The sequence below is a fragment of the Pseudophryne corroboree genome, chromosome 3 (assembly GCF_028390025.1).
Source record: "Pseudophryne corroboree isolate aPseCor3 chromosome 3, aPseCor3.hap2, whole genome shotgun sequence".
Classification (NCBI taxonomy): Eukaryota; Metazoa; Chordata; class Amphibia; order Anura; family Myobatrachidae; genus Pseudophryne; species Pseudophryne corroboree.
Genome location: NC_086446.1, coordinates 591,953,277 through 591,979,998, shown reverse-complemented (window position 1 = coordinate 591,979,998; position 26,722 = coordinate 591,953,277). Strand labels below are relative to the sequence as shown.

General features: G+C 46.5%; 1 protein-coding gene across 1 annotated transcript in view; it reads right to left on the bottom strand.

Moving 5' to 3' along the window:
- Nucleotides 1-368: 368 nt before the first annotated feature.
- PPA1 (inorganic pyrophosphatase 1) overlaps nucleotides 369-26,722 on the bottom strand; it is a 316,872-nt gene continuing 290,518 nt past the window's right edge. The window contains exons 9-11 of the mRNA XM_063961455.1: nucleotides 10,098-10,167; nucleotides 8,803-8,842; nucleotides 369-765 (exon numbers count right to left, since the gene is read on the bottom strand). Coding sequence (XP_063817525.1) covers nucleotides 734-765; nucleotides 8,803-8,842; nucleotides 10,098-10,167 — 142 coding nt within the window. The 3' untranslated portion in view covers nucleotides 369-733. The remainder of the gene's footprint in view (nucleotides 766-8,802; nucleotides 8,843-10,097; nucleotides 10,168-26,722) is intronic.

Sequence of the window (26,722 nt, the reverse complement as noted above, 5' to 3'; positions counted from 1 at the left end):
TTGTTTTATTAAGAATAAGAGTTGCCTCTGCATGTTTGTTTACGCTGAGTGTTAGTGCAAAAAAGTTAAACTTGTTGTTGGTAAATAAAAAAAATAAAACATTTTCAAAATAATACATTTCAGGTTTAAGCATGCATCTTCAAAAAAACAAACAAAAGAAACCCATTATAATTAGAGATGCTAGATGTCTTCTATGCTTATGCAGACGTTGATTGTTATTGACTTGCCACAACAGACTGTTCCCATTGTGTAGGAAGCATTAGGTGAGGAATGTTCTGTCCTGTTCTTCTTCCAGGCACATGACTCAAGAGTAGAACATTATTTTTCAATGCGGTACTTTTTATGCACACTACAGATACACAATAGTGTTTACCAACAAAAGTAGCTTTATTGGCTTCTGTTATACAGGAAAACTACAAAGGATGGAAGGTGTCAAAGAATCCAGTATGCCAATTTTGCAGTTTGCTTTCACAAAACTATCAGGACCTAAACAGGAGCCCAAATTACTGATGCTCAATGAGGATAATGTCTGTTATTAATGGTAACATACACATAGAGCTTTAGCAGATTATTCAGAGCACATTTTGTCGTTTGCTACCATTCTTCACTTAAAAGGGTTACAGCATCCTGTGTTTACATGATCATGTCGGTTCTGTCAATATCTTCTTTATACTGCACATCCAAATGCCTGGGGAAATGCATGCGATAATAGCGAGAGGTCTTCACCTGCTAATTAGTTCTTCTGATAATAGTACCACTTGTCCACTGCGTATGTCAAGAGAAGACAAGAAACAGGAAGAGAGGGGAAGAAGAAAACAAAACATTTACTCTACAAAAACCTCCACAGATAATCAATTCATACAGATTAGCACAAGGCTCTTTAGAGAAAAGCCATTTAAAACTTGAAAAAAAAAAAAAAAAAATTATGACACTTTCTAGTACACTTATTTCATACACAACAAAAAAAATAATAATATTCTGAATAGTCTATTTATGGATGTTTGCATCTTTTATATGCGTTTGTTGCACAGATGGTTAAAAAAAATAAGGAAAAACTAATGTCTAAGACATTTTTATTGGATTATTTAAAAAGCATATTCCATTTACTTCATTACATGATGCTCCTACATGCAATGGTGGTAGCAGACCACAAAGCATTATTGGGACAGGGGAGTAATAAAGGTGGTGGTATATATATTAGGTGAAAAGGAGACATTACAAGAAACAAGGTTGTTTTGGAGAAGATGGAAGATTGACATTGTAGGAGCAGAAAGAAACTGCACATGGGACCAAAGGAGAGTTAATGTGGAAAAACAAAACAAAAAACAACAACAGGTCAGGTGAAAAGGAGAACAGTATTTTGAAAGTTCTTCAATAAACAAAACCCACCTAAATTTTGCAGATACGAACCAGCCGATTCAGATCATTTTGCAGTTCGATATTCAGATTTTACATTTGAATTTTGGATTGCAAAAATTACATGGATTCTAGCCGTTTCCATTTTCAAGAAATTTAAAACCCAAGATTCAAATTTTAAACCCGAATTCAAAACCAAAACACTTGAAAACGGTTTTGCAAAACCAAAATGAGACATTAAAATTGGAGCCAAAATAAAAAGCACAAGTCTCTGCACAACCTCTAGTAGAAAAATGAAGGTAAAGGGGGTACCAAAATAAAGAACTCAGCAAGGAGTCCAAGACATTCAAAATTGACACACACACACACACACACACACACTGTAGCACATTACACAGACTTTAGCAGCAGGTAATAGAGAGCTTAGTGGTATTAGATAAGGTGATCAGAGTTACAGTTACTACAATTACAGTAAGTTATCGTGAATAAGGGAAAATTTTGCCTAAACTTGTTTAATGCCCATTAGAGAAAATTATTATCACCATAAAACAAATGTATTAAAATTCCAAAACAAATACCATACAAAAATAAAACATACAAAACAATTCTGAAACAAAATATTGAACTGTAATACTTTATTAGAATTTGTTAATAGTCTGTCAAGTCACGGCTGCACAGAAGTATCCTGTGAAACTGTTAGTGTCGAGCGTTTTTTTGCCCAAAATGCATCTTATTTTAAAAACACTGTATAGGAAGCAGAAGCAGCTTTGGCTGATTAAAATGATGTGTGACCACAACTGTACCATAAATCTCCTTTTCTGCAGTGGGATATACCGTGTTCCACAGGGAATACATCGGGGATGTCCTAAAGCAGTTCCTCATGGGAGGGGACGCACCACAGCGGGCACAAGAACCCGGCATCCCATGGAAGCCTCCTGGGAGGCGGAAGTATCCAAAGCATAGAACATAATGAACGTGTTAACTGAGGACCACCCAAGAAGGTCCAACAGACAGAGTAGAATGGGCTTTAATAGCATCAGGAGCTGGGAGTCCAGCCTGCGCATAGGCACGTGCAATCACCATTTTAATCCATCTGGCCAAGGTTTGCTTATTCGCAGGCCAGCCACGTTTGAGAAAAACGAAAAGTACAAAAAGGGTATCTGACCTCCTGATAGAGGCAGTTCTCTCCACATAAATATGGAGAGCCCGTACCACATCCAAAGATCGCTCTTTGGAGGACAAACCAGAAGAGATAAAAGCTGGAACCACAATCTCTTGGTTAAGATGGAAAGATGACACCACCTTAGGTAGATAACCAGGGTGAGTTCTAAGAACTGTCCGTTCACAGGGAAAGAGTGGGTGGACGACAGGACACAGCGCCTATGTCTGACACCCTCCTAGCAGAGGCAATAGCCAGCAGAAACACGACCTTTAAAGGCATTTAAGGTCCACAGACTCAAGAGGTTCAAATGGAGACTCTTGTAGGGAAATTCAAGACAACAGACAGATCCCATGGAGCCACAGGAGAGACATAGGGAGGCTGAATCTGTAAAACACCCCGAGTGAAAAGTATGATCATCAGGAATAGACGCAATTTTCCTCTGAAACCACACCGACAAGGCAGATATACGAACCTTGAGGGAGGCCAGACGAAGGCCTAAGTCTAGGCCTTGTTGCAGAAAAGCCAAAAGTCTGGCAGTTCTGAATTTGTATGCATCGTAATTCTTAGCAGCACACCAGGGGAAGTAAGAATTCCAGACCCTATAATGAATCCGAGCCGTAGCCGGTTTGCGTGCCTTCAGCATAGTTTGGATAACTGCCTCTGAGAATCCTTTGGCCCTCAGGAGTGAAGCTTCAAGAGCCACGCCGTCAAGGACAGCCTGGCCAGGTCCGGGTAAACACAAGGGCCCTGAACGAGGAGGTCTGGGCAATGAGGAAGTAGAAGAGGACGCTCTATCGATAGACCCTGCAGGTCTGAGAACCAATGCAGTCTGTGCCACGCTGGAGTGACTAGAACTAGTAGTCCTCCCTCTTGCTTGAACTTCCGTAGTACCCTGGGCAGGAGTGAAACTGGAGTATGGCAGCCGAAAGTTCCATGGAATTGCCAGTGCATCCACATACGCTGCTTGAGGATTCCTTGTCCTTGACCAAAAGACCGGAACCTTGTGATTGTGTTGAGACGCCATCAGGTCCACATCTGGTAGGCCCCACTTGTCCACTAGGAGTTGAAAGACTTCCGGATGAAGACTCCACTCTCTGGCGTGAACGTCCTGGCGACTGAGGAAATCCACTTCCCAGTTGAGGACTCAGAGAATGAACACTGCCATGGTGGCAGGTGGCGTACCGCCCAACAAAGGATTTTTGATGCTTCCATCATTGCCATGCGGTTTCGAGCGCCGCCTTGATTTATGTATGCCACCGTGGTGGCGTTGTCTGATTGTACTTGAACAGGCCTGTTCTGTATCAGAGGCATGGCAAGAGTCAAGGCATTGAACACTGCCCGCAATTCCAGAATGTTTATTCGGGAGGAGAGATTCCTCTTTGGTCCACCGACCCTGGAGAGAGTGCTGCTCCAGCACCGCGCCCCAATCCCGCAGGCTGGCGTCCGTAGTCAGTACGATCCAGTTGGAGATCCAGAAGGGACAGCCCCTGCTCAACTGTCGGTCCTGTAGCCACCAGCTCAGTGGCAGATGAACATCCGGAGTCAAGGAGATCATTTGAGACCTGATCCGATGAGGCAGGCTGTCCCACTTTGCAAGGATTAACCTCTGCAGAAGGCGAGAATGAAATGGAGCGTACTCTACTATGTCGAAAGCCAACAGCATGAGGCCTAGTACTTGCATCACCGAGTGTATCGACACTAGTGAGCAAGAAAGGAAGCATCTGATCCTGTCCTGAAGTTTCAGGACTTTCTGCGGACACAGAAACAGTCTTTGGCTATGTGTGTCCAGCAGTGCCCCCAGGTGCACCATGCTCCGAGCAGGGACTTCTTCCAGTTGATGAGCCACCCGTGGGCTTGCAGGAATTGGACCGTCCGTTCCAGATGATGGAGGAGAACCTCTTGGGAGTTTGCCAGGATCAGCAAGTTGTCCAGATACAGCAGAATCCTGATACCCAGACGGCGGAGAAGGGCTGTCATCACGGCCATGACCTTGGTGAAACTCCGAGGGGTCGTGGCTAATCCAAATGGCAGAGCCTGGAATTGATAATGTAGGTTGCCAATAGCAAACCGCAGATATTGCGGATGCGAAATGGCAATAGGTATATGCAGGTAAGCATCCTGTATGTACAGGGATACCATATAGTCTTCGGGTTCTATGGCCAGCACAATAGAGCACAGGGTTTCCATATGGAATTTGGACACTCACAAATTTGTTAAAAGATTTGAGATTGAGTATAGGCTGGAAGGACCCATTGGGTTTCGGGAATAGAATAGTATCCTCTGCCTGGGACAGATGTGCCAGTACTACCACTCCCGTGTCCAGGAGGGATCGTACAACCAGGTGTAGAGCCTGCGTTTTCAACAGATCTGAAGGAAGAACCGGCGTGCAGAACTAGCGAGGGGGACGTCGCTTGAAAGAGACTGTGTACCCGTGAGAGACAACTACTCGCACCCATGTGCCTGCAGTGGTCAGTAACCAGACCTGGGCAAATTGCAGAAGTCGGCCTCCCACCCTGGGATTCCCCAGGAGGAGGCCCCTCCAGTTATGCAGCGGGCTTGTCCTGTTTGGAAACTGGCTGGCGGGCAGCCCAGGATTGTTTAGATTTGGGCTTAGTGGCTTTGGAAGTATGAGCCTGTCTCAGGTATGTCTGACCCTTCGCTTTTCCTGGAGGATGAAAGGAAAGTGGTACTTTTAGACTTCAGAGAAGAAGGATTAGAACTTGTGAGAAACGCAGTCTTGGCAGACATCAAGTCAGTCACAATCTTGTTTAGATCCTCCCCAAAGAGGATGTCTCCCTTAAAAGGGAGCACCTCTAGGGTCTTTTCGGAGTCCAGGTCCGCCTTCCAGGACCTCAACCACAGAATACGGCAAACCAGTATAGACGTGGTAGACACCTTGGCTGCCATAACACCTGCCCCAGAGGACGCCTCCTGAATATAGTGGGAGGCTGTGGTAATATGAGACCGATATTGTCTGGCAGTGTCAGATATATCCTGAGGTAGCTCTTCCTCCAATGCCTGAACCCATGCTTCAATTCTTTTGGTGGTCCAGGAAGCTACTATAGTGGGTCTATGTACAGCACCGGTAAGGGAGTAAATAAATAGACTTAAGGCATCCCTCCACATGCTAATCCGTCCGCTCCTTCAGTGAAATGACAGTGGTGACAGGCAGAGTAGATGACACCACAAAACAGTACAAAATAGCCAGACAAAAACAATACCTGCAAATAACCCCCTTATGTTATGTGACACAAACAGAGGATTAATGTGGTATAATGTGACTGAAACACACAGTAAAACACTAAATAATATTTACTGTGTAACACTATATATGAGACCCTGACGCACCTAGCCCCCCTGGGTACAGAATACAGTGATAGAAATAGGTGGGATACACTAAAGAAATCCACACAGCAGCTGCAGGCACACTCAGTCACAGTTACAATGCTATATACACATGTATGTATGTATGTATGTATGTATGTATGTATGTATGTATGTATGTATGTATGTATGTATGTATGTATGTATGTATATATATATATATATATATATATATATATATATACACACATACATACACACATACATACACACACACATACATACACACACTCCATAACTATAAGGAGGCACTCCTCGGACTTTGTAAGAAGAAAAACAGCCGGGCCAGCTTATTCAATCTATATCAGATATAACAATGCACAGTAGATACTGGATGTATATCTGAGAACACTTGTACTAAATGTTCAGGCAGAAGCACACTTGACCTTAACTAATATTGTCTAAAATGACACGTAGAATACTTAAGCAACTGCATAATCACAGCACTGATGAGGCAGGCGGATTTACAAAGGAGACTTAGCCCAGCAGTCCCGGAGTTCAACCGCAGCTATGTGATAATATGGTGCCAAAATCTCAGTCAGGGAGTGAGGGAGAGTGATAAGCAGCTCCAGGGCAGTAACACCAGCAGTAGATGGCGCCTGGAGCTGGGGGAGGGGCTACAGGTCAGTACCTTATCCCATCTGCTGGTCCTCACCACCGGGTACTGTAGAGCCTATGTAACATGGATTTCTTAAAATCCACCCTGTGCTCCCTGATTTGGTGGATATAGTGGGGTCCCTGTGCAGTGTCCACGCCAGCATCGCGGTCCGTCTCCTGGGACCATGACGCGATTTACCGGCGGGTCCCGCCTGGGAGACCCTCTTACCTACTCCCTGATGTGTAGCCATGCGATCCTGGAGAGCGTCAGCGGCGGTGTGCCAATGAACCGGTGCGCCTCCGCTGCAAGTACCTGGGAACCGGCCGTGGGAGTATGCAGCGCTGCAGGGGAGGTGATGGAGCCGCAGCACAGCATGTCAGAATGACATAGAAAGTGATGTGGCCCTTGAAGTCTTCTAAAAAAGCTCTTTTCAGGGCTGCCTAACGCAGCCCCTGTTAGGTGACCTGCTCTGCAGGCACAAGCTTACAAACCGAGCTCCAGTGTCCGCAGGCGGGGTTATAGAGTAGGCGGTGCAATGCATCCTGGGAACAGTTAAAGCTTTAGCCTGTTGGTGCCTCGGATCAAGATCCAACTCTACACCCCAATGTATTCCCTGTGGAACACTGTACCCCGCTGCAGAAAGGCACATTTTAATAGAAAGTCACACTAAGAGACACTCTGCACTTCCAAGTCATGATACAAAATCAATGCCTATTTCCCTATAGAGCATAAGCTTGCAAGCAGGGCCTTCCTACCTCTATGGGGTATATCCAATTAGAGTCAGAAACTGCCGTCTTGTCGGAAAGACGGCAGTTTCTGACTGGAATAAGTCGGAAGCAGTTCAGACCTATTCAATCCAGCCTCATTTTTTTTTCCGACAAGTTGGGAAATCAGACTTTTCGGGAAGCTGTTGGAAAGCACGTGGGTCGGCGGAATAGCTGCCGATCCATGTGCTGCTGTCGGAAATGTGGCCAAATCAGACAGGTTTTGGTTCCGTTTCCGACAATGTCAATACGACTTTTAAAAAAAGTCGGATTGACAAGGTCGTGACTGGGCCAAACCTGTTGGGTTTGGTAGGGCAGCTATTGGGAGCTGAGGAGGAGGAGACGGGGGACAACAGTGGGGAAATCAGGAACCCAGCTGCTGCAGCAGGAGGATGAGACACCGCCGCCACTCACAGCAGCATCCACCCGTCTCCTCCTCCTCCTGCTACTCTGCTCTCCCACATCTCATCCTCTCAGCTCCCTCATCTCCTCAATCCGACTTTTTTTAAAGTCGGATTGAGATTGTTGGGGACGGCCAAACCTTGTCGGATTTGGCCGTCCATTGAATAGGTCCTGTCGGAATGGATCAGACTTTAATTGAATATACCTGTATGACTGTTTGTTATTACCCAGTTTTGTTTTAGAATTGTTCTTTCCAATTGTAAAGCTGCGCTGTATAAGAAACTTAATAGATAAATAATAAATGGCGTGACTAGAAGGGCTGCTTAACTTGCAGGGAGGCTAGATGCAAGTGGACACATCTGTAGGCATGTTATTCTCCTATTACCCAGTTCATACACTGCAAGACATTGCAAACTGTTTGCACTGCACATTATGCCACAAAATCAGCTTCTACGTTGGACTCAAACCTCCCAGCTCACACTTTCAAATATGCCCCATTTTTTGTTGCAGAACAAGATGCTAGAAACATTTTAAGTTTGTAATTACTGGTAGGTGATGATACATACTGTACATCAAGTCTCGGAGGACTCCACTGGTGATATTAGTCTGTTGATAGCACAGGGTACAACTAAAATGAATTCTAAACAACATACTGTATCTTTACTAGTACTGCTGCAGAAATTGTAATGGTGCTAGAAAATTGGCAGCAGTAAGACTAAAACAAACCCCAGCAGGAGCCAGTCTGCATCCATCGATATCCAGTCTTTAGGTCGACCATAAAAAAGGTTGAGTCAATACTGTAGGTCGTCCATTAATTGTTGACATGCATTAGGTAGACAGTCAAAAGGTCGACACAGCATATGGTGACATGATTTGTTAAAATTTTTTACCATCCATGTGGACTATGATTGGGAATAGTAATCTGTGCCAAGTGCAGCGGTAGCGAAGTGAGACTGCTACCTTGCTCGAAGCATGAGAGGTACACTAATTAAGATTCCCAGTGGTTGACCATAGTAAAACAAAACGTAAAAAAAAAAAAACCTTTCAAAAAAACCTCACATCAACATTTTTGTGTGTCAACCTAATGATCCACACCCGTATCCAACATAAAGTCATTTATAGCCCCGTTTACATACCATCAGCTGGGATAGGGCTCGCAGATCCACAAGGAGGAGTCTGAAAGAAAACAAACATTTTGTACACAATTAGCTAACTTTACATTTCATTACACACCTGAAACCGAAACGCCAGTTATTACTTTCTAAGTGATGTCCACAGAACAGATTTCAAAGATATCACAATTAACATATACATTTTATTTGTTAACAGTATCGCTGGTTGCCTAACTGACGCTCAAAGCAGAGTGATCATAGGTCCCAAAGGGTATATATGGCTTACGGCTCCTTTCACTGACTGCATATTTATTCAGCTAGACAGTAAATGGACAGGACATATCGTACAGGCACTGGTGTTGATTTGGTAAATGGATAAGAGTGGCCAGCTGCGATTATACTGTAGTGTACACTTAAGTGAAGGAGAAGATTTTTATGAATGGAATTGAGCGGAGGCACTAAAAGTTGCTAAGAGGACCAGGAACTCTTAAATATGCAGGTGGTATAAAGAGATAAATGTGTTCCTTAAAATGCATTGAAAAGACAAAAGTATTACTACTCTATGCGGTTATCACTTCTGCCAGCTCTCCTAATGGGGCAGAACCTCCAGCAAGGACATTCGCAGAGAGAAATAAGTATGAGTCACTGAGAACACATTTTAGTTTAGCCTGCATCTTAGAGAACGTTCCTCTAAATTCAAATAAATGTCCAAATTTGCAGCAGAGTTTTTGCTGCAGTAAAATAGATACAATTATGTTAAATTCTTCAAATGGAAATTATTGAAATGTAGAAACTTTGGATACTCCACAGCACATTCATTCATTCCAGCAGCCCAGGCCGGAACACATTGAAATCTTGTTGTGCACAGGCTGCTCCATCACCGTCTCAACTAGCGTGTTCTATCATTTGCAGCATAAGCATTACAATTAAATCAGTGTCCTATTGTGTTATAATCCCAACATGCTCTCATACATGCATTATTAACACAAAAAGGAGGAGATTTTAGAATTGTGGTTGCTGTCACATTTAACCATTTTTGGTTTGCACAACTATATAAAAAAAAAAAAAAAAAAAAAACTGTACACCATGCAATATACACATTTTCTTTCAATCTAACTATATATTACTCAGACTTTACTGTACGTGTAGAGCTTGTGGTCCTAATTTACAAGCAGCATAGAGAGTGTTAATCACTTTAGTGGATATTAACACAAAAGGTGGCTTCCCAAATCAACAGTCCTATAGGAGTTTTTCTAATATCACAAACTAATGAAAATATAGAAGTAGATGTTTTGGTTAAGTTCTAACAATTAACTCACAGCATCAACGTAGGCTTGAGCTTCATCTGGCTTGCAAATGAATGGACTGACTTCTACAGTGGTATTAGTGCTGAGAAAAAAAAACACCATTAAGAATCAAGATATCAGTATTGAGATAGTTTAAAATAATACATTTGCTCATGGTTAAAGGGGAAAGTGGGATATATGATGCAACAGAAAATTATCCATCCAATGCCCCCGATCAACACACTGGTTACAAAACATGCAATACACAACATTCAAACAATGAAATACAGAACGAAAAATGTGTGCATCACACTATAACAAAAATACAGGAATCAAAGTAAGGAATCAGAAATATACAGCAGTGATCAGACAGTAAGGATGGTTTCATTAAATCAAAAGCAATAATGAGAAATAAGAGCAGAACAATAGGCAAGATACATCATAAAATGGGGGAAGAAGGGGTTGATGGGATGAGAAAGGAGATTGGGAGGAGCTAGGTTGGGCAGGAGAAAGGTATGAGCCAGCGGGGAGGTAGAGAGGGAAGAGAACATGAATGTGTATGAGAAGTACAGGGTTGGACTGTCCAACAGGGAGGCCACCTCCTTTGATATAATAGGGTTTTAATACCTACTGGTAAATCCTTTTCTCTTAGTCCGTAGAGGATGCTGGGGATTCCAAAAGGACCATGGGGTATAGACGGGATCCGCAGGAGACATGGGCACACTATAAGACTTTGAATGGGTGTGAATTGGCTCCTCCCTCTATGCCCCTCCTCCAGACTCCAGTTAGAGAACTGTGCCCAGGGAGACGGACATTTCGAGGAAAGAGTTTATTGTTTAAACACGGTGAGTGTCATACCAGCTCACACCTCGAACATGCCGCAGAACGTGGCATTCAATAGAACACCAACCGACGGCGTGCAAAATATACAGCAATATACTGATCGAATATGTAACACAACCTGTGTGTAAACACGACCAATAATCGCATACCACATGCCATGGCATGAATAACGTCAGCAACAGACCTGACTGAAAAGAAACACCACATGAGTGTAACCACATCCAATAGCTGCAGATTCAGTACGCACTGGGACGGGCGCCCAGCATCCTCTACAGACTAAGAGAAAAGGATTTACCGGTAGGTATAAAAATCCTATTTTCTCCTAAGTCCTAGAGGATGCACGGGAGTCCAAAAGGACCATGGGGTTTATACCAAAGCTTCAGACTGGGCGGGAGAGTGCGGACGACTCTGCAGCACCGATTGAGCAAACCTGAGGTCCTCATCAGCCAAGGTATCAAACTTGTAGAACTTCGCAAAAATGTTTGAACCCGACCAAGTAGCTGCTCGGCAATTGAACCGCCAAGACTCCTCGGGCATCCGCCCAAGAAGAGCCCACCTTCCTGGTAGAATGGGCCTTCACCGACTCCGGTAACGGCAACCCAGCCGTAGAATGAACATGCCGAATCTTATCACAGATCCAGCGTGCAACAGTCTGCTTAGAAGCAAGAACCCCAATTTTGTTGGGCGCATACAGGATAAACAGAGCCTCCGTTTCCCCAATCTGAGCCGTTCTGGCGACAAATATTCAAAGCTCTGACTACATCGAGAGACTACAATTCAGTCAAGGCTCCAGTAGCCACAGGCACCACAATAGGTTGGTTCATGTGAAACGCAGTAACCACTTTCGGCAGAAATTGTAGCAGAGTTCTCAATTCCGCTCTATCCACATGGAAGAGCAAATAGGACTCGTGAGACAAGGCCGCTAACTCCGACGCCCGCTTTGCGGACGCCAAGGCCACAGCATGACCACTTTCCAAGTGAGAAATTTTAACTCAACCATTCGTAAAGATTTCAACCAGTGTGACATAAGAAACTGCAACATCAGGTCCCATGGTGCCACCGGGGGCACAAATGGAGGTTGGATGTGCAGCACCCCACGAAAGTCTGAACTCCTGGAAGGGTGGGCAATTCTTTTTGAAAGAAAATTGATAAGGCCGAAATCTGCACTTTAATGGGGCCTAACTTTAGGCCTGCATTCACACCTGCTTGCAAAAATGACCCAGCTGAAAATTTGTTTTCCCCGTAGGAGCCTTCTTGGATTCACACCAAGACACAAACTTCCTCCAAATACAGTGGAAGAGCTTCGCCGTTACTCCTTTCCTAGCCTGAAGCAATGTGGGAATGACTTCCCCGGAAATACCCTTTCGGGCTACGATATGGCGTTCAACCGCCATGCCGTCAAACGCAGCCGCGGTAAGTCTTGATACACGCCCAGTCCTAGCTGTAACAGGTCCTCTCGTAGAGGAAGAGGTAAGTGATCTTCTATGAGTAAGTCTTGAAGATCTGGATACCAAGCCCTCCTTGACCAGACGGAACAATGTGGATCGTCTGAACCTTTGTTCTTCTTATGTTTATCACCTTCGGAAAAGTGAAAGTGGGGGGAACACATAGACCGTCTGAAACACCCACGGTGTCACGAAGGCGTCCACTGCTATTGCTTGAGTGTCCCTTGACCTGGAACAATATCCCAGAAGTTTGTTGTTGAGGCGAGACACCAACCAGTCTAATAGAGGAATTCCCCAAAGACTTGTCACTTCAGTGAAAACTTTGTGAGGAAAACCCCACTCTCCTGGATGGAGATCGTGCCTGCTGAGGAAGTCTATTTCTCCGTTGTCAACACCCGGAACGAAGAACGCTAATATAGCGTTTACACGCCTTTCCGCCCAGCGTAAAACTTTTGCGGCTTCTGCCATTGATGCCTTGCTCCTCGTTACTCCCTAGTGGCTTACTTACGCCACTGCTGTTAAGTCGTCCGACAGAATTAAGACGGGCAGATCGCGAAGATGATCCGTTGTAAATAGCTCTTAATTCAAGGATGCTTATTGCAGACAAGCTACGCGGCTTGACCTTTTCCCCTGGAAATTCTTCCCCTGGAAAGACTGCTCCCCAGCCTCGGAGATTTGTATACATGTACACCAGGAACTAATCCTGGATCCCGAACCTTAGTCCCTCTAGGAGGTGAGAACTGTGAAGCCACCACAGGAGAGATATCCTGGTCCTGGAAAATAGCGGCACGGCCTGGGAATGAGCAGCTAGGCGAACCAAATGATCAGACCCTCTGGAGCTAATGGTGTCTAGTAGCCAAAGAAGCAGAGCCGTGAAACTCACAGAAGTAGGTCTGCTTCTCTCCCCTCAGTCCCACGATGCAGGGAGCCTGTTACCAGCAGGTCTCCCTGAAAATAACAAACCTAACAAAGTCTTTCAAGAGGAACTCAGGAGAGCTCCCCTAGTGTGTGTCCAGTCTCTCTGGGCACAGAGTCTAACTGGAGTCTGGAGGAGGGGCATAGAGGGAGGAGCCAGTCCACACCCATTCAAAGTCTTATAGTGTGCCCATGTCTCCTGCGGATCCCGTCTATACCCCATGGTCCTTTTGGAATCCCCAGCATCCTCTAGGACGTAGGATATTATATATATATATATATATATATATATATATGTATATGTATGTATGTATGTATATATGTATAATGTTAAATCCCAGCACTCAGCCTAGTATTAAATTAGTAGGGCTCAGGTGCTCTCCCCGGGTATGGCGGCCCAGTGCTGTAGGAGGATATGCAGGCGGCACTGCTCGTCTTTATTCAGATAATATGGATAGATTATATATATATATATATATATATATATATATATATATATATATATATACATATATATTTATATATTATCTATCCATCCCTCTCTCTCTCTCAAGGGGCCCAGCCCATGCACTCTCTAATGGTTAGCCAAACCTCTGTGGTGGCTGGCCACACCTCTTCTAGACACCGACCACACCCCTAAGCATGGAACCCTACAATTGCATCCTCCCAGTGGGCCCTTCATGCCCCAGTCCGACCCTGGAGAAGGATCTTGGTTACATAAAGCCAGAAACTGGTGCATTACATATAGCACAGATGTGTCCTCATATACTACTGTTGCAGTCACACCAAGCATCCCTTCTTAGTACGCCAGGTCCCAAGTGACTTTGCTTGCGCAGAGCATCTTTTTCAGGTTCTTTTGCTCAAATGTGTGTTTCAACAGCAATGCAACAAAACCGCTGCATAAGAAAGACTGCACTGATTATTTTTCTATGCAACAATTGTGTATCTGTGAGCGACTGAGTCTGAATCTTTATATGAAGGGCTACAATGCAGTGATCATGGCTCCTTTTCATGCAAAGGGCGGGATGTCATTTTTAAAGGGGCAATCAATTACAAGGCAAAACAATGCCTGGATTGCCCCTTTAAAATGTCTGAGTATGGATGGCATCCCACATGGCCACCAAACTCATGCGGCATTACACCCCGCCCCAAGTTTCATTGTGCTTTGTATACAGATTCAGAGTCCGCTGCACAAATGTACAAGTGCCACATGTCAAATTAGTCATTGCAGTCTAGTGCAGCGGTTTTGTAACATCTGATTGCGATTAAGATATATATTCAAGTAAAAACGTGAAAGACGCTACATTGCTCAGCGCAGCTTATTTGTGGTAAGCATCACGGGTCCAGAGATTTTATGATTTTTTTTTTTGCAGTGTCTTATTGTGTAAGTTAGTAATATACTTGATATTTGATATGAAACACGTACACTACTGATCACCTCAGAGAGAAAGGGAGGCCAAGTATATATGTGCCCACTGTAGTTTGGCAACGCAACATAGATGGATGATAAGTGTTTCAGTATACTTATCAGCCTGGAGTATGGATGCCACAGTAGGAAATTTGCAGCTTCTGACTAGCATTCATCAGTGTTCAATCACTTTGCAGCAAATCATTTGTATCCCTTTACTGTGGGACATAACTTCACATTCTGGTCCTGGGAGTTGTAACTATTATATATAATACACTTTACAGAAACAAGTCGTATTATGGAAAATTTATTCTTTTACTCATTTCATGTGTAAGATGTTACATTACATTTGTCAAAACTGACTGCGCTCTTACAATTTAAGGTTCCTGTGTGAATTAGTCTGTACCTATGCAATTTGGTGCTCATTTAAAAACACTACATACTGTATGGCGCTACAGAACCCTCGTGGTCCCATATTAATAAATATAGTAATAATGAAATATGGCGTACAGAAAATAGTGACATAAAATGGACCAAGAAATATAACTGCATACATGGTCTGTTCGTTTTAGAATGAAAACTGACCATGTCGATTTGCTAATAAAAAAAACTTCTAAGTTAAGGCTTAATATAAGAAGGTAGTAGTTCCTGAATGATTAGCACATTGATTCCAAGAAGAAACACTTAATTGGAGTGGAATACACTTCTATAATCAGCATTCGGTTCAGCGTGGCTCTGTAACATTTTCTTCAATAGCCTTTCAAACACTAGAGTGCATAGAAACAACCACATCTTTTACTCTGCTTTTTAGAAATTACTGGCTGAGCAGTGACAGAACATGTGATACACTACAGTGCATCTGATTAAGACAACACAACTTGTACGGCATTAAACAGTAACTGTGATCAGAAAAAAAAAAAATAGGATTTTAATTACCTACCGGTAAATCCTTTTCTCTTAGGTCCTAGAGGATGCTGGGGTCCATATTAGTACCATGGGGATGTACCAAAGCTCCCAGTACGGGAGGGAGAACGCGGAGGCTCCTGCAGGACTGCTTGACCAAACTTGAGGTCATCAGAGGCCAAGGTATCGAACTTGTAAAACTTGGCAAACGTGTCCGACCCAGACCAAGTAGCTGCTCTGCAAAGTTGTACAGCCGAGAGGCTTAGAAGCAGGACACCCAATTTTCTTTTCATCATAGAGGACAAACAGAGTCAGTTTTTCTATGACGAGCTGTCCTGTTTACATAAATCTTCAAAGCCCTCACAACATCCAAGGCCTTTGACGCAATTGAGGAGTCAGTAGCCACTGGCACCACAATAGGTTGGTTGATATGGAAAGCCGATACAACCTTAGGCAGGAACTGTGGACGAGTCCTAAGTTCCGCTCTATCTTCATGGAAGATCAGATGGGGACTTTAACAATATAAAGTCCCAAATTCCGACATACGTCGGGCAGAAGCTAAGGTCAACAAAGTGACCACCTTACACGTGAGAAACTTAATGTCAGCCTCCAGTAGAGGCTCAAACCAAGCTGATTGCAGGAACTGCAACACCACATCAAGATCCCAGGGTGCCGTTAGCGCCACAAAGGGAGGCAGGATGTGCAGAAGCCCTTTCAAAAAGGTCTGAACCTTAGGGAGGAAAGCCAATTGTTTTTGGAAGAAGATAGACAAAGCAGAGATCTGGACCTTGATGGAGCCCAATCTCAGTCCCATATCCACACCTACTTGCAGGAAAAGGAAAAAACGTCCAAGTTGAAACTCCACCGCAGGAAATTTCTTGGACTCACACCAAGAATTTTTTTTCCAAATGCGATGGTAATGTTTAGACGTTACCCCCTTCCTAGCCTGTATCAGGGTAGGAATGACCTCACTCGGGATACCCTTCCGAGCTAAGATCTGGCGTTCAACCGCCATGCCATCAAACGTAGCAGTGGTAAGTCTTGATAAGCGAACGGCCCCTGCAGTAGCAGATCCTCCCGAAAAGGTAAAGGCCTTGGATCTTCCAGCAGAAGATCCAGCAGATCCACGTACCAAGCCCCCCTTGGCAAGTCAGGAGCAATGAGGATTGCCAGAACCTTTGTTCTTCTTACCAGTTGAAGAACCTTTGGTATTAGGAGGAGTGGAGGGAACACATACACCGACGTGAACACCCACGGTGTTACCAGTGCATCCATCGCCATTGCCTGTGGGTCTCTCGACCTGGAACAGTACCTCCGCAGCTTCTTGTTGAGGTGGGAGACCATCGTGTCTATGTGAGGAACCCCCCCCACCAACCGGTAACCTCCTCGAACACCTCCGGATGGAGGCCCCACTCTCCCGGATGGAGATCATGTCTACTGAGGAAGTCTGCTTCCCAGTTGTCTACTCCCAGTAAGAAGATTGCTGACATCGCCACCGCGTGCCTTTCTGCCCAGAGGAGGATTCTTGACACCTCTGACATGGCAGCCTTGCTCTTTGTTCCGCCTTGTCGGTTTACGTAGGCCACTGTGGTCACGTTGTCAGACTGCACCTGAATAGCCCGATCCAGTAGAAGGTGTGCTGTTTGCAGAAGGCCGTTGTACACGGCTCTTAGTTCCAGAATGTTTATCGGGAGAAGGGATTCTTGATCCGACCACCTTCTTTGGAAGGTTTCCCCCTGAGCGACTGCTCCCCAACCTCTTAGACTTGCATCCGTGATTAGAAGGATCCAGTCCTGAGCTCCGAACCTTCGGCCTTCCAGAAGGTGTGGTAATTGTAGCCACCAGAGGAGCAAAATCCTGGCTTTCGGTGACAGACGTATCCTCTGGTACATGTGTAGGTGAGATCCCGACCACTGGTCCAAGAGATCCAGCTGAAAGGATCGAGCATGAAACCTTCCATACTGTAGAGCCTTGTAGGAGGCAACCATCTTCCCCAGAAGGCGGATGCACTGATGAACCGATACCCGGGAAAGGTTTTAAGACATCCCAGACCATTGACTGAATCACTAATGCTTTCTCCACCGGCAGAAACACCCTCTGCACTTCCGTGTCTAGGATCATCCCCAGGAAAGACAGCCTCCTTGTCGGCTCCAGATGAGACTTTAGAAGGTTCAGGATCCAACCGTGCTCCTTGAGCAGATGTGTCGTGAGAGCAATGGATTGCAACAACTTCTCCCTGGACGACGCCTTGACCAGGAGATTGCCCAGATATGGAATTATGTTCACCCCTTGCTTGCGTAGGAGAACCATAATTTCCGCCATCACCTTGGTGAAGACCCTTGGTGCTGTGGAGAGGCCAAACGGCAGTGCCTGAAACTGATAGTGATAATCCAACAGTGCAAACCTGAGGTATGCCTGATAAGGTGACCAAATGGGAATGTGGAGGTACGAATCCTTGATGTCCAGGGACACCAGGAACTCCCCCTCCGTCAGACCTGAGATGACAGCTCTCAGAGACTCCATCTTGAATTTGAACACCCTGAGGTAGGGGTTCAGGGATTTTAAGTTCAGAATTGGCCGTACAGAACCATCCGGCTTTTGTAACACAAAAAGGTTTGAATAGTAACCTTTGGTCCACTGATGAGGTGGAACTGGAACAATTACCCTGGATACCACCAATTTTTGGATAGCTTCCTTTAGAATTGTTCTGTCTGCCGGCAGAGCTGGCAAGCCTGACTTGAAGAAACGGTGAGGTGGGAGATCTTGAAACTCCAGCCTGTACCCTCTGGACACAAATATCCAGTACCCATGGGTCCAGGCCAGATGACACTCAGACGTAGCTGAAATGCCGGAGTCTTGACCCCACCTGACCTTCCTCCAGGCCTAGCTGTCCACCGTCATGCGGAGGACTTTGGGGTATCAGAAGCAGGCTTCTGGTTCTGGGAGCCAGCGGGAGCAGGCTTCTTTCCTTTAGCACGACCACCTCTGAAGAAGGTGTTCGAAGGCTTGTTCTTTCTAGGCAGCGCGGGACGAAAGGGCTGTGACGTGGCTGGTGCAAAAGGCTTCTTCGTAGCCGGTGCAGCTGAGGGGAGAAAAGGAGACTTACCCGCGGTAGCAGTGGCAATCCTCGCATACAGCGCCTACCCAAAGAGAGCCTGACCTGTATATGGTAGGCCCTCCACACTCTTCCTGGATTCCACGTCTGCAGACCACTGGCGCAGCCAGGGACCCCTGCGAGCCGAGACGGACATGGAGGAGATCCCCGCAGCCATGGAACCCAGGTCCTTCATGGAGTCTACCAGGAACCCTACAGAATCCTGAATATTATGTAAAAATAAATCTACGTCACCTTTATCCATTGTAGTCGATTCCTCCTGCAGAGTGATTGACCACCTGGCATTAGCCTTAGAAATCCAAGCACAGGCTATAGTTGGCCGCCGTATAGCCCCTGAAGCCGTGTAAATGGATTTTAGTGTAGCATCCACCTTGCGATCTGCCGGGACCTTCAACGCGGTAGATCCTGGGACTGGTAATACCACCTGTTTGGACAGCCTAGAGACAGAGGCATCGACTATCGGCTGAGACTCCCACTGTTTTCTATCTTCCTCTGGGAAGGGAAAAGCAACCAAGACCCTCTTAGGAATCTGGAATTTTCAAAGATAGCATTTAATTCCTTAGATGCTGGGAAAGTGAGAGGGGGGGGGGGAAGAAACTTTTTACTGTCTGTGAAAAAGCCCACCTCAACCTGCTCAGGAGTTGTGTCAGTAATGTGTAACATCTCTCACGGCCTCAATCATCAACTGCACCCCCTTAACAAGTGATGCCGTCCCCCTCGACACATCCCCATCACAGTCTGCAGTGTCAGAATCGGTGTCCGTGTCATCCTGCATAATCTTGGCAAGTGCACGTTTGTGAGAATGTACCGCAGGGGACCCCGAGGAAGCAGTATCAGACCAACCATAGAGGATTGCAGTACCTGAGTGGCATGCTCAGTTCTAGCAACCCTATCTGAAATCTGAGAAATAGTCCCCCTAAGAGAGGCTAACCATTCCGGCTCTCTAGCTGGGATCTGCGCTACAACAGTGCAATCCTGATTCCTGGGAAGATAAATCCTCCGCAGCATATGCAACAGAGTCCCTAGACATGTTTGCAATTTCACACCAATCACCCCACATACACACAGGGTACTGGGCAGACAGAGTTTCCCCAAGAATGGCAGAGAGACACAGAGATTGGAGCCAACCCACACACAGCGCTATTATAGGTATAGGGAAACCCCAAACCAGCGCTGACTGTGTCCCTTAATAGGTGACACAGCCTTTACACAGCCTCCCCTCCCTTCTACAACCCCCTGGTACCGTACAGATAGCTGGAGGTGCTCTGGAGTGACTGTTCTTCCACTGGCAGTGTGTCTGCAGGCAGGAAAAATAAGAATTTACTTACCGATAATTCTATTTCTCGTAGTCCGTAGTGGATGCTGGGGACTCCGTAAGGACCATGGGGAATAGCGGCTCCGCAGGAGACAGGGCACAAAAGTAAAAGCTTTAGGATCAGGTGGTGTGCACTGGCTCCTCCCCCTATGACCCTCCTCCAAGCCTCAGTTAGGATACTGTGCCCGGACGAGCGTACACAATAAGGAAGGATTTTGAATCCCGGGTAAGACTCATACCAGCCACACCAATCACACTGTACAACCTGTGATCTGAACCCAGTTAACAGCATGATAACAGCGGAGCCTCTGAAAAGATGGCTCACAACAATAATAACCCGTCTTAGTTAACAATAACTATGTACAAGTATTGCAGACAATCCGCACTTGGGATGGGCGCCCAGCATCCACTACGGACTACGAGAAATAGAATTATCGGTAAGTAAATTCTTATTTTCTCTGACGTCCTAAGTGGATGCTGGGGACTCCGTAAGGACCATGGGGATTATACCAAAGCTCCCAAACGGGCGGGAGAGTGCGGATGACTCTGCAGCACCGAATGAGAGAACTCCAGGTCCTCCTCAGCCAGGGTATCAAATTTGTAGAATTTTGCAAACGTGTTTGCCCCTGACCAAGTAGCAGCTCGGCAAAGTTGTAAAGCCGAGACCCCTCGGGCAGCCGCCCAAGATGAGCCCACCTTCCTTGTGGAATGGGCATTTACATATTTTGGCTGTGGCAGGCCTGCCACAGAATGTGCAAGCTGAATTGTACTACACATCCAACTAGCAATCGTCTGCTTAGAAGCAAGAGCACCCAGTTTGTTGGGTGCATACAGGATAACAGCAAGTCAGTTTTCCTGACTCCAGCCGTCCTGGAAACATATATTTTCAGGGCCCTGACAACATCTAGCAACTTGGAGTCCTCCAAGTCCCTAGTAGCCGCAGGTACCACAATAAGCTGGTTCAGGTGAAACGCTGACACCACCTTAGGGAGAAACTGGGGACGAGTCCGCAGCTCTGCCCTGTCCGAATGGACAATCAGATATGGGCTTTTGTGAGACAAAGCCGCCAATTCTGACACTCGCCTGGCCGAGGCCAGGGCCAACAGCATGGTCACTTTCCATGTGAGATATTTCAAATCCACAGATTTGAGCGGTTTAAACCAATGTGATTTGAGGAATCCCAGAACTACGTTGAGATCCCACAGTGCCACTGGAGGCACAAAAGGGGGTTGTATATGCAGTACTCCCTTGACAAACTTCTGGACTTCAGGAACTGAAGCCAATTCTTTCTGGAAGAAAATCGACAGGGCCGAAATTTGAACCTTAATGGACCCCAATTTGAGGCCCATAGACACTCCTGTTTGCAGGAAATGCAGGAATCGACCGAGTTGAAATTCCTCCGTGGGGCCTTCCTGGCCTCACACCATGCAACATATTTTCGCCAAATGTGGTGATAATGTTGTGCGGTCACCTCCTTCCTGGCTCTGACCAGGGTAGGGATGACCTCTTCCGGAATGCCTTTTTCCCTTAGGATCCGGCGTTCAACCGCCATGCCGTCAAACGCAGCCGCGGTAAGACTTGGAACAGACATGATCCTTGCTGAAGCAAGTCCCTTCTTAGTATCTCTTGAAGTTCCGGGTACCAAGTCCTTCTTGGCCAATCCGGAGCCACGAGTTTAGTTCTTACTCCTCTCCGTCTTATAATTCTCAGTACCTTGGGTATGAGAGGCAGAGGAGGGAACACATACACCGACTGGTACACCCACGGTGTTACCAGAGCGTCCCTGCTATTGCCTGAGGGTCTCTTGACCTGGCGCAATACCTGTCCAGTTTTTTGTTCAGACGGGACGCCATCATGTCCACCTTTGGTCTTTCCCAACGGTTCACAATCATGTGGAAGACTTCCAGATGAAGTCCCCACTCTCCCGGGTGGAGGTCGTGCCTGCTGAGGAAGTCTGCTTCCCAGTTGTCCACTCCCGGAATGAACACCGCTGACAGTGTTATCACATGATTTTTCGCCCAGCGAAGAATCCTTGCTGCCATTGCCCTCCTGCTTCTTGTGCCGCCCTGTCTGTTTACGTGGGCGACTGCCGTGATGTTGTCCGACTGGATCAGCACCGGTTGACTTTGAAGCAGAGGTCTTCCTAGGCTCAGAGCATTGTAAATTGCCCTTAGCTCCAGTATATTTATGTGGAGAGAAGTCTCCAGACTTGACCACACTCCTTGGAAATTTCTTCCCTGTGTGACTGCTCCCCAGCCTCTCAGGCTGGCATCCGTGGTCACCAGGACCCAGTCCTGAATGCCGAAACTGCTGCCCTCTAGTAGATGAGCACTCTGCAGCCACCACAGAAGAGACACCCTTGTCCTTGGAGACAGGATTATCCGCTGATGCATCTGAAGATGCGATCCGGACCATTCGTCCAGCAGATCCCACTGAAAAATTATTGCGTGAAATCTGCCGAATGGAATCGCTTTGTAAGAAGCCACCATTTTTCCCAGGACTCTTGTGCATTGATGCACTGACACTTGGCCTGGTTCTAGGAGGTTCCTAACTAGCTCGGATAACTCCCTGGCTTTCTCCTCCGGGAGAAACACCTTTTTCTGGACTGTGTCCAGAATCATCCCTAGGAACAGCAGACGTGTCGTCGGAATCAGCTGCGATTTTGGAATATTTAGAATCCACCCGTGCTGTCGTAGAACTACTTGAGATAGTGCTACTCCGACCTCCAACTGTTCTCTGGACCTTGCCCTTATCAGGAGATCGTCCAAGTAAGGGATAATTAAGACGCCTTTTCTTTGAAGAAGAATCATCATTTCGGCCATTACCTTGGTAAAGACCCGGGGTGCCGTGGACAATCCAAACGGCAGCGTCTGAAACTGATAGTGACAGTTCTGTACCACGAACCTGAGGTACCCTTGGTGAGAAGGGCAAATTGGGACATGGAGGTAAGCATCCTTGATGTCCAGGGACACCATATAGTCCCCTTCTTCCTGGTTCGCTATCACTGCTCTGAGTGACTCCATCTTGATTTGAACCTTTGTATGTAAGTGTTCAAAGATTTCAGATTTAGAATAGGTCTCACCGAGCCGTCTGGCTTCAGTACCACAAATAGTGTGGAATAATACCCCTTTCCTTGTTGTAGGAGGGGTACTTTGATTATCACCTGCTGGGAATACAGCTTGTGAATTGTTTCCAATACTGCCTCCCTGTCGGAGGGAGACGTTGGTAAAGCAGACTTCAGGAACCTGCGAGGGGGAGACGTCTCGAACTTCCAATCTGTACCCCTGGGATACTACTTGTAGGATCCAGGGGTCCACTTGCGAGTGAGCCCACTGCGCGCTGAAACTCTTGAGACGACCCCCCACCGCACCTGAGTCCGCTTGTACGGCCCCAGCGTCATGCTGAGGACTTGGCAGAAGCGGTGGAGGGCTTCTGTTCCTGGGAAGGAGCTGCCTGCTGCAGTCTTCTTCCCTTTCCTCTACCCCTGGGCAGATATGACTGGCCTTTTGCCCGCTTGCCCTTATGGGGACGAAAGGACTGAGGCTGAAAAGACGGTGTCTTTTTCTGCTGAGATGTGACTTGGGGTAAAAAAGGTGGATTTTCCAGCTGTTGCCGTGGCCACCAGGTCCGATGGACCGACCCCAAATAACTCCTCCCCTTTATACGGCAATACTTCCATGTGCCGTTTGGAATCTGCATCACCTGACCACTGTCGTGTCCATAAACATCTTCTGGCAGACATGGACATCGCACTTACTCTTGATGCCAGAGTGCAAATATCCCTCTGTGCATCTCGCATATATAGAAATGCATCTTTTAAATGCTCTATAGTCAATAAAATACTGTCCCTGTCAAGGGTATCAATATTCTCAGTCAGGGAATCCGACCAAGCCACCCCAGCGCTGCACATCCAGGCTGAGGCGATCGCTGGTCGCAGTATAACACCAGTATGTGTGTATATACTTTTTAGGATATTTTCCAGCCTCCTATCAGCTGGCTCCTTGAGGGCGGCCGTATCTGGAGACGGTAACGCCACTTGTTTTGATAAGCGTGTGAGCGCCTTATCCACCCTAGGGGGTGTTTCCTAACGCGCCCTAACTTCTGGCGGGAAAGGGTATAACGCCAATAATTTTCTATCGGGGGAAACCCACGCATCATCACACACTTCATTTAATTTATCTGATTCAGGAAAAACTACAGGTAGTTTTTTCACACCCCACATAATACCCTTTTTTGTGGTACTTGTAGTATCAGAAATATGTAACACCTCCTTCATTGCCCTTAACATGTAACGTGTGGCCCTAATGGAAAATACGTTTGTTTCTTCACCGTCGACACTGGAGTCAGTGTCCGTGTCTGTGTCGACAGACTGAGGTAATGGGCGTTTTAAAGCCCCTGACGGTGTTTGAGACGCCTGGACAGGTACTAATTGGTTTGCCGGCCGTCTCATGTCGTCAACCGACCTTGCAGCGTGTTGACATTATCACGTAATTCCCTAAATAAGCCATCCATTCTGGTGTCGACTCCCTAGAGAGTGACATCACCATTACAGGCAATTGCTCCGCCTCCTCACCAACATCGTCCTCATACATGTCGACACACACGTACCGACACACAGCACACACACAGGGAATGCTCTGATAGAGGACAGGACCCCACTAGCCCTTTGGGGAGACAGAGGGAGAGTTTGCCAGCACACACCAAAACGCTATAATTATACAGGGACAACCTTATATAAGTGTTTTCCCTTATAGCATCTTAATATATTATAATATCGCCACACAAAATGCCCCCCCTCTCTGTTTTAACCCTGTTTCTGTAGTGCAGTGCAGGGGAGAGCCTGGGAGCCTTCCTAGCAGCGGAGCTGTGTAGGAAAATGGCGCTGTGTGCTGAGGAGAATAGGCCCCGCCCCCTTTTCGGCGGGCTTCTTCTCCCGTTTTTCTGACAACCTGGCAGGGGTTAAATACATCCATATAGCCCCAGAGGCTATATGTGATGTATTTTTAGCCAGCATAGGTACTTTCATTGCTGCCCAGGGCGCCCCCCCCAGCGCCCTGCACCCTCAGTGACCGTTGGTGTGAAGTGTGCTGAGAGCAATGGCGCACAGCTGCCGTGCTGTGCGCTACCTTAAGAAGACTGGGAAGTCTTCAGCCGCCGATTTCTGGACCTCTTCTCTCTTCAGCATCTGCAAGGGGGTCGGCGGCGCGGCTCCGGTGACCCATCCAGGCTGTACCTGTGATCGTCCCTCTGGAGCTAGTGTCCAGTAGCCTAAGAAGCCAATCCATCCTGCACGCAGGTGAGTTCACTTCTTCTCCCCTAAGTCCCTCGTTGCAGTGAGCCTGTTGCCAGCAGGACTCACTGAAAATAAAAAACCTAACAAAACTTTTACTCTAAGCAGCTCTTTAGGAGAGCCACCTAGATTGCACCCTTCTCGGCCGGGCACAAAAACCTAACTGAGGCTTGGAGGAGGGTCATAGGGGGAGGAGCCAGTGCACACCACCTGATCCTAAAGCTTTTACTTTTGTGCCCTGTCTCCTGCGGAGCCGCTATTCCCCATGGTCCTTACGGAGTCCCCAGCATCCACTTAGGACGTCAGAGAAATGGCACTGAACGCTGCTGGGTCCGCTCTGAGTAGAAGCTCCGCCACCTTAATGGCATGGTTTTCCCGCTCTTCTGAGAATACACTGGCCTGAGGATTTTTTGCTGGCTGAGATCCGCAGACCCCGACAGGCTTGATTTGGTCAGTGTAGGGTCAGGTGCTGGATCAGGGCGCCCCTCACAGCGCCGCACCGAAGTACCGCTGAGCCATCGAACAGCGCAGTTAGTACTGCGCTCCTACCGTTAAGCCGCCCTCTTCACACTGATCCCCCACTTGTAAGGGGGGACAGTGACTCACTCGCCACACTTCAGCTCTGCAAGGGGGTGGCGGCTGGCTGCTGGGGTGAACGTTCCCCTGTGGCGGGGCGCGATCTGTCCCCTCTGGAGCTCAATGTCCAGTCAGCGGAGACAGTGGCTCAGACCCCGCAGGATGGACACTGCTCCCCCCTTCAGTCCCTCGTTGCAGGCAGGCTGTTGCCAACAGCCTCCTGTAAAAAAATAAACTCTAAAATAAACTTTTTCTAAGAAAGCTCTGTGGAGCTCCCCTAGCTGTGACCGGCTCCTCCGGGCACATTTTCTAAACTGAGTCCGGTAGGAGGGGAATAGAGAGAGGAGCCAGCCCACACTATTAAACTCTCAAAGTGCCAATGGCTCCTGGTGGACCAGTCTATACCCTATGGGACTAATATGGACCCCAGCATCCTATAGGACATAAGAGAAACAGGTATAGAAAAGCAACCACTACAACGTACCCATGGGCTATCAATGACCAAACTGCAAGAAATACATTAATATATTATGACCAAAATTGTTGAAACCTGTAAAGCTCATTAGCCACATTAGGACATCTTCACAACAAGGTGAGGGTATAACAGTTAAACAGGTGGACAGACCTAATTTCACATAACTAGTAGACCATCTTTAAAGCTTTAAAAGAATCTGCTGTACATTTAGTGACCTCCATCATTTTAAGTCGGTTGCTAGTCCTCTGTTTATTTCTGCATCTGGCTAAAAAGACCATTTTAAAGATGATGTTCTTTTTTTTTTTTTTTTTTTTATAGCCAGGAATTATTGTTCTACTCAGATACTGAAGACCACACGCTCCCCCAAACTTGA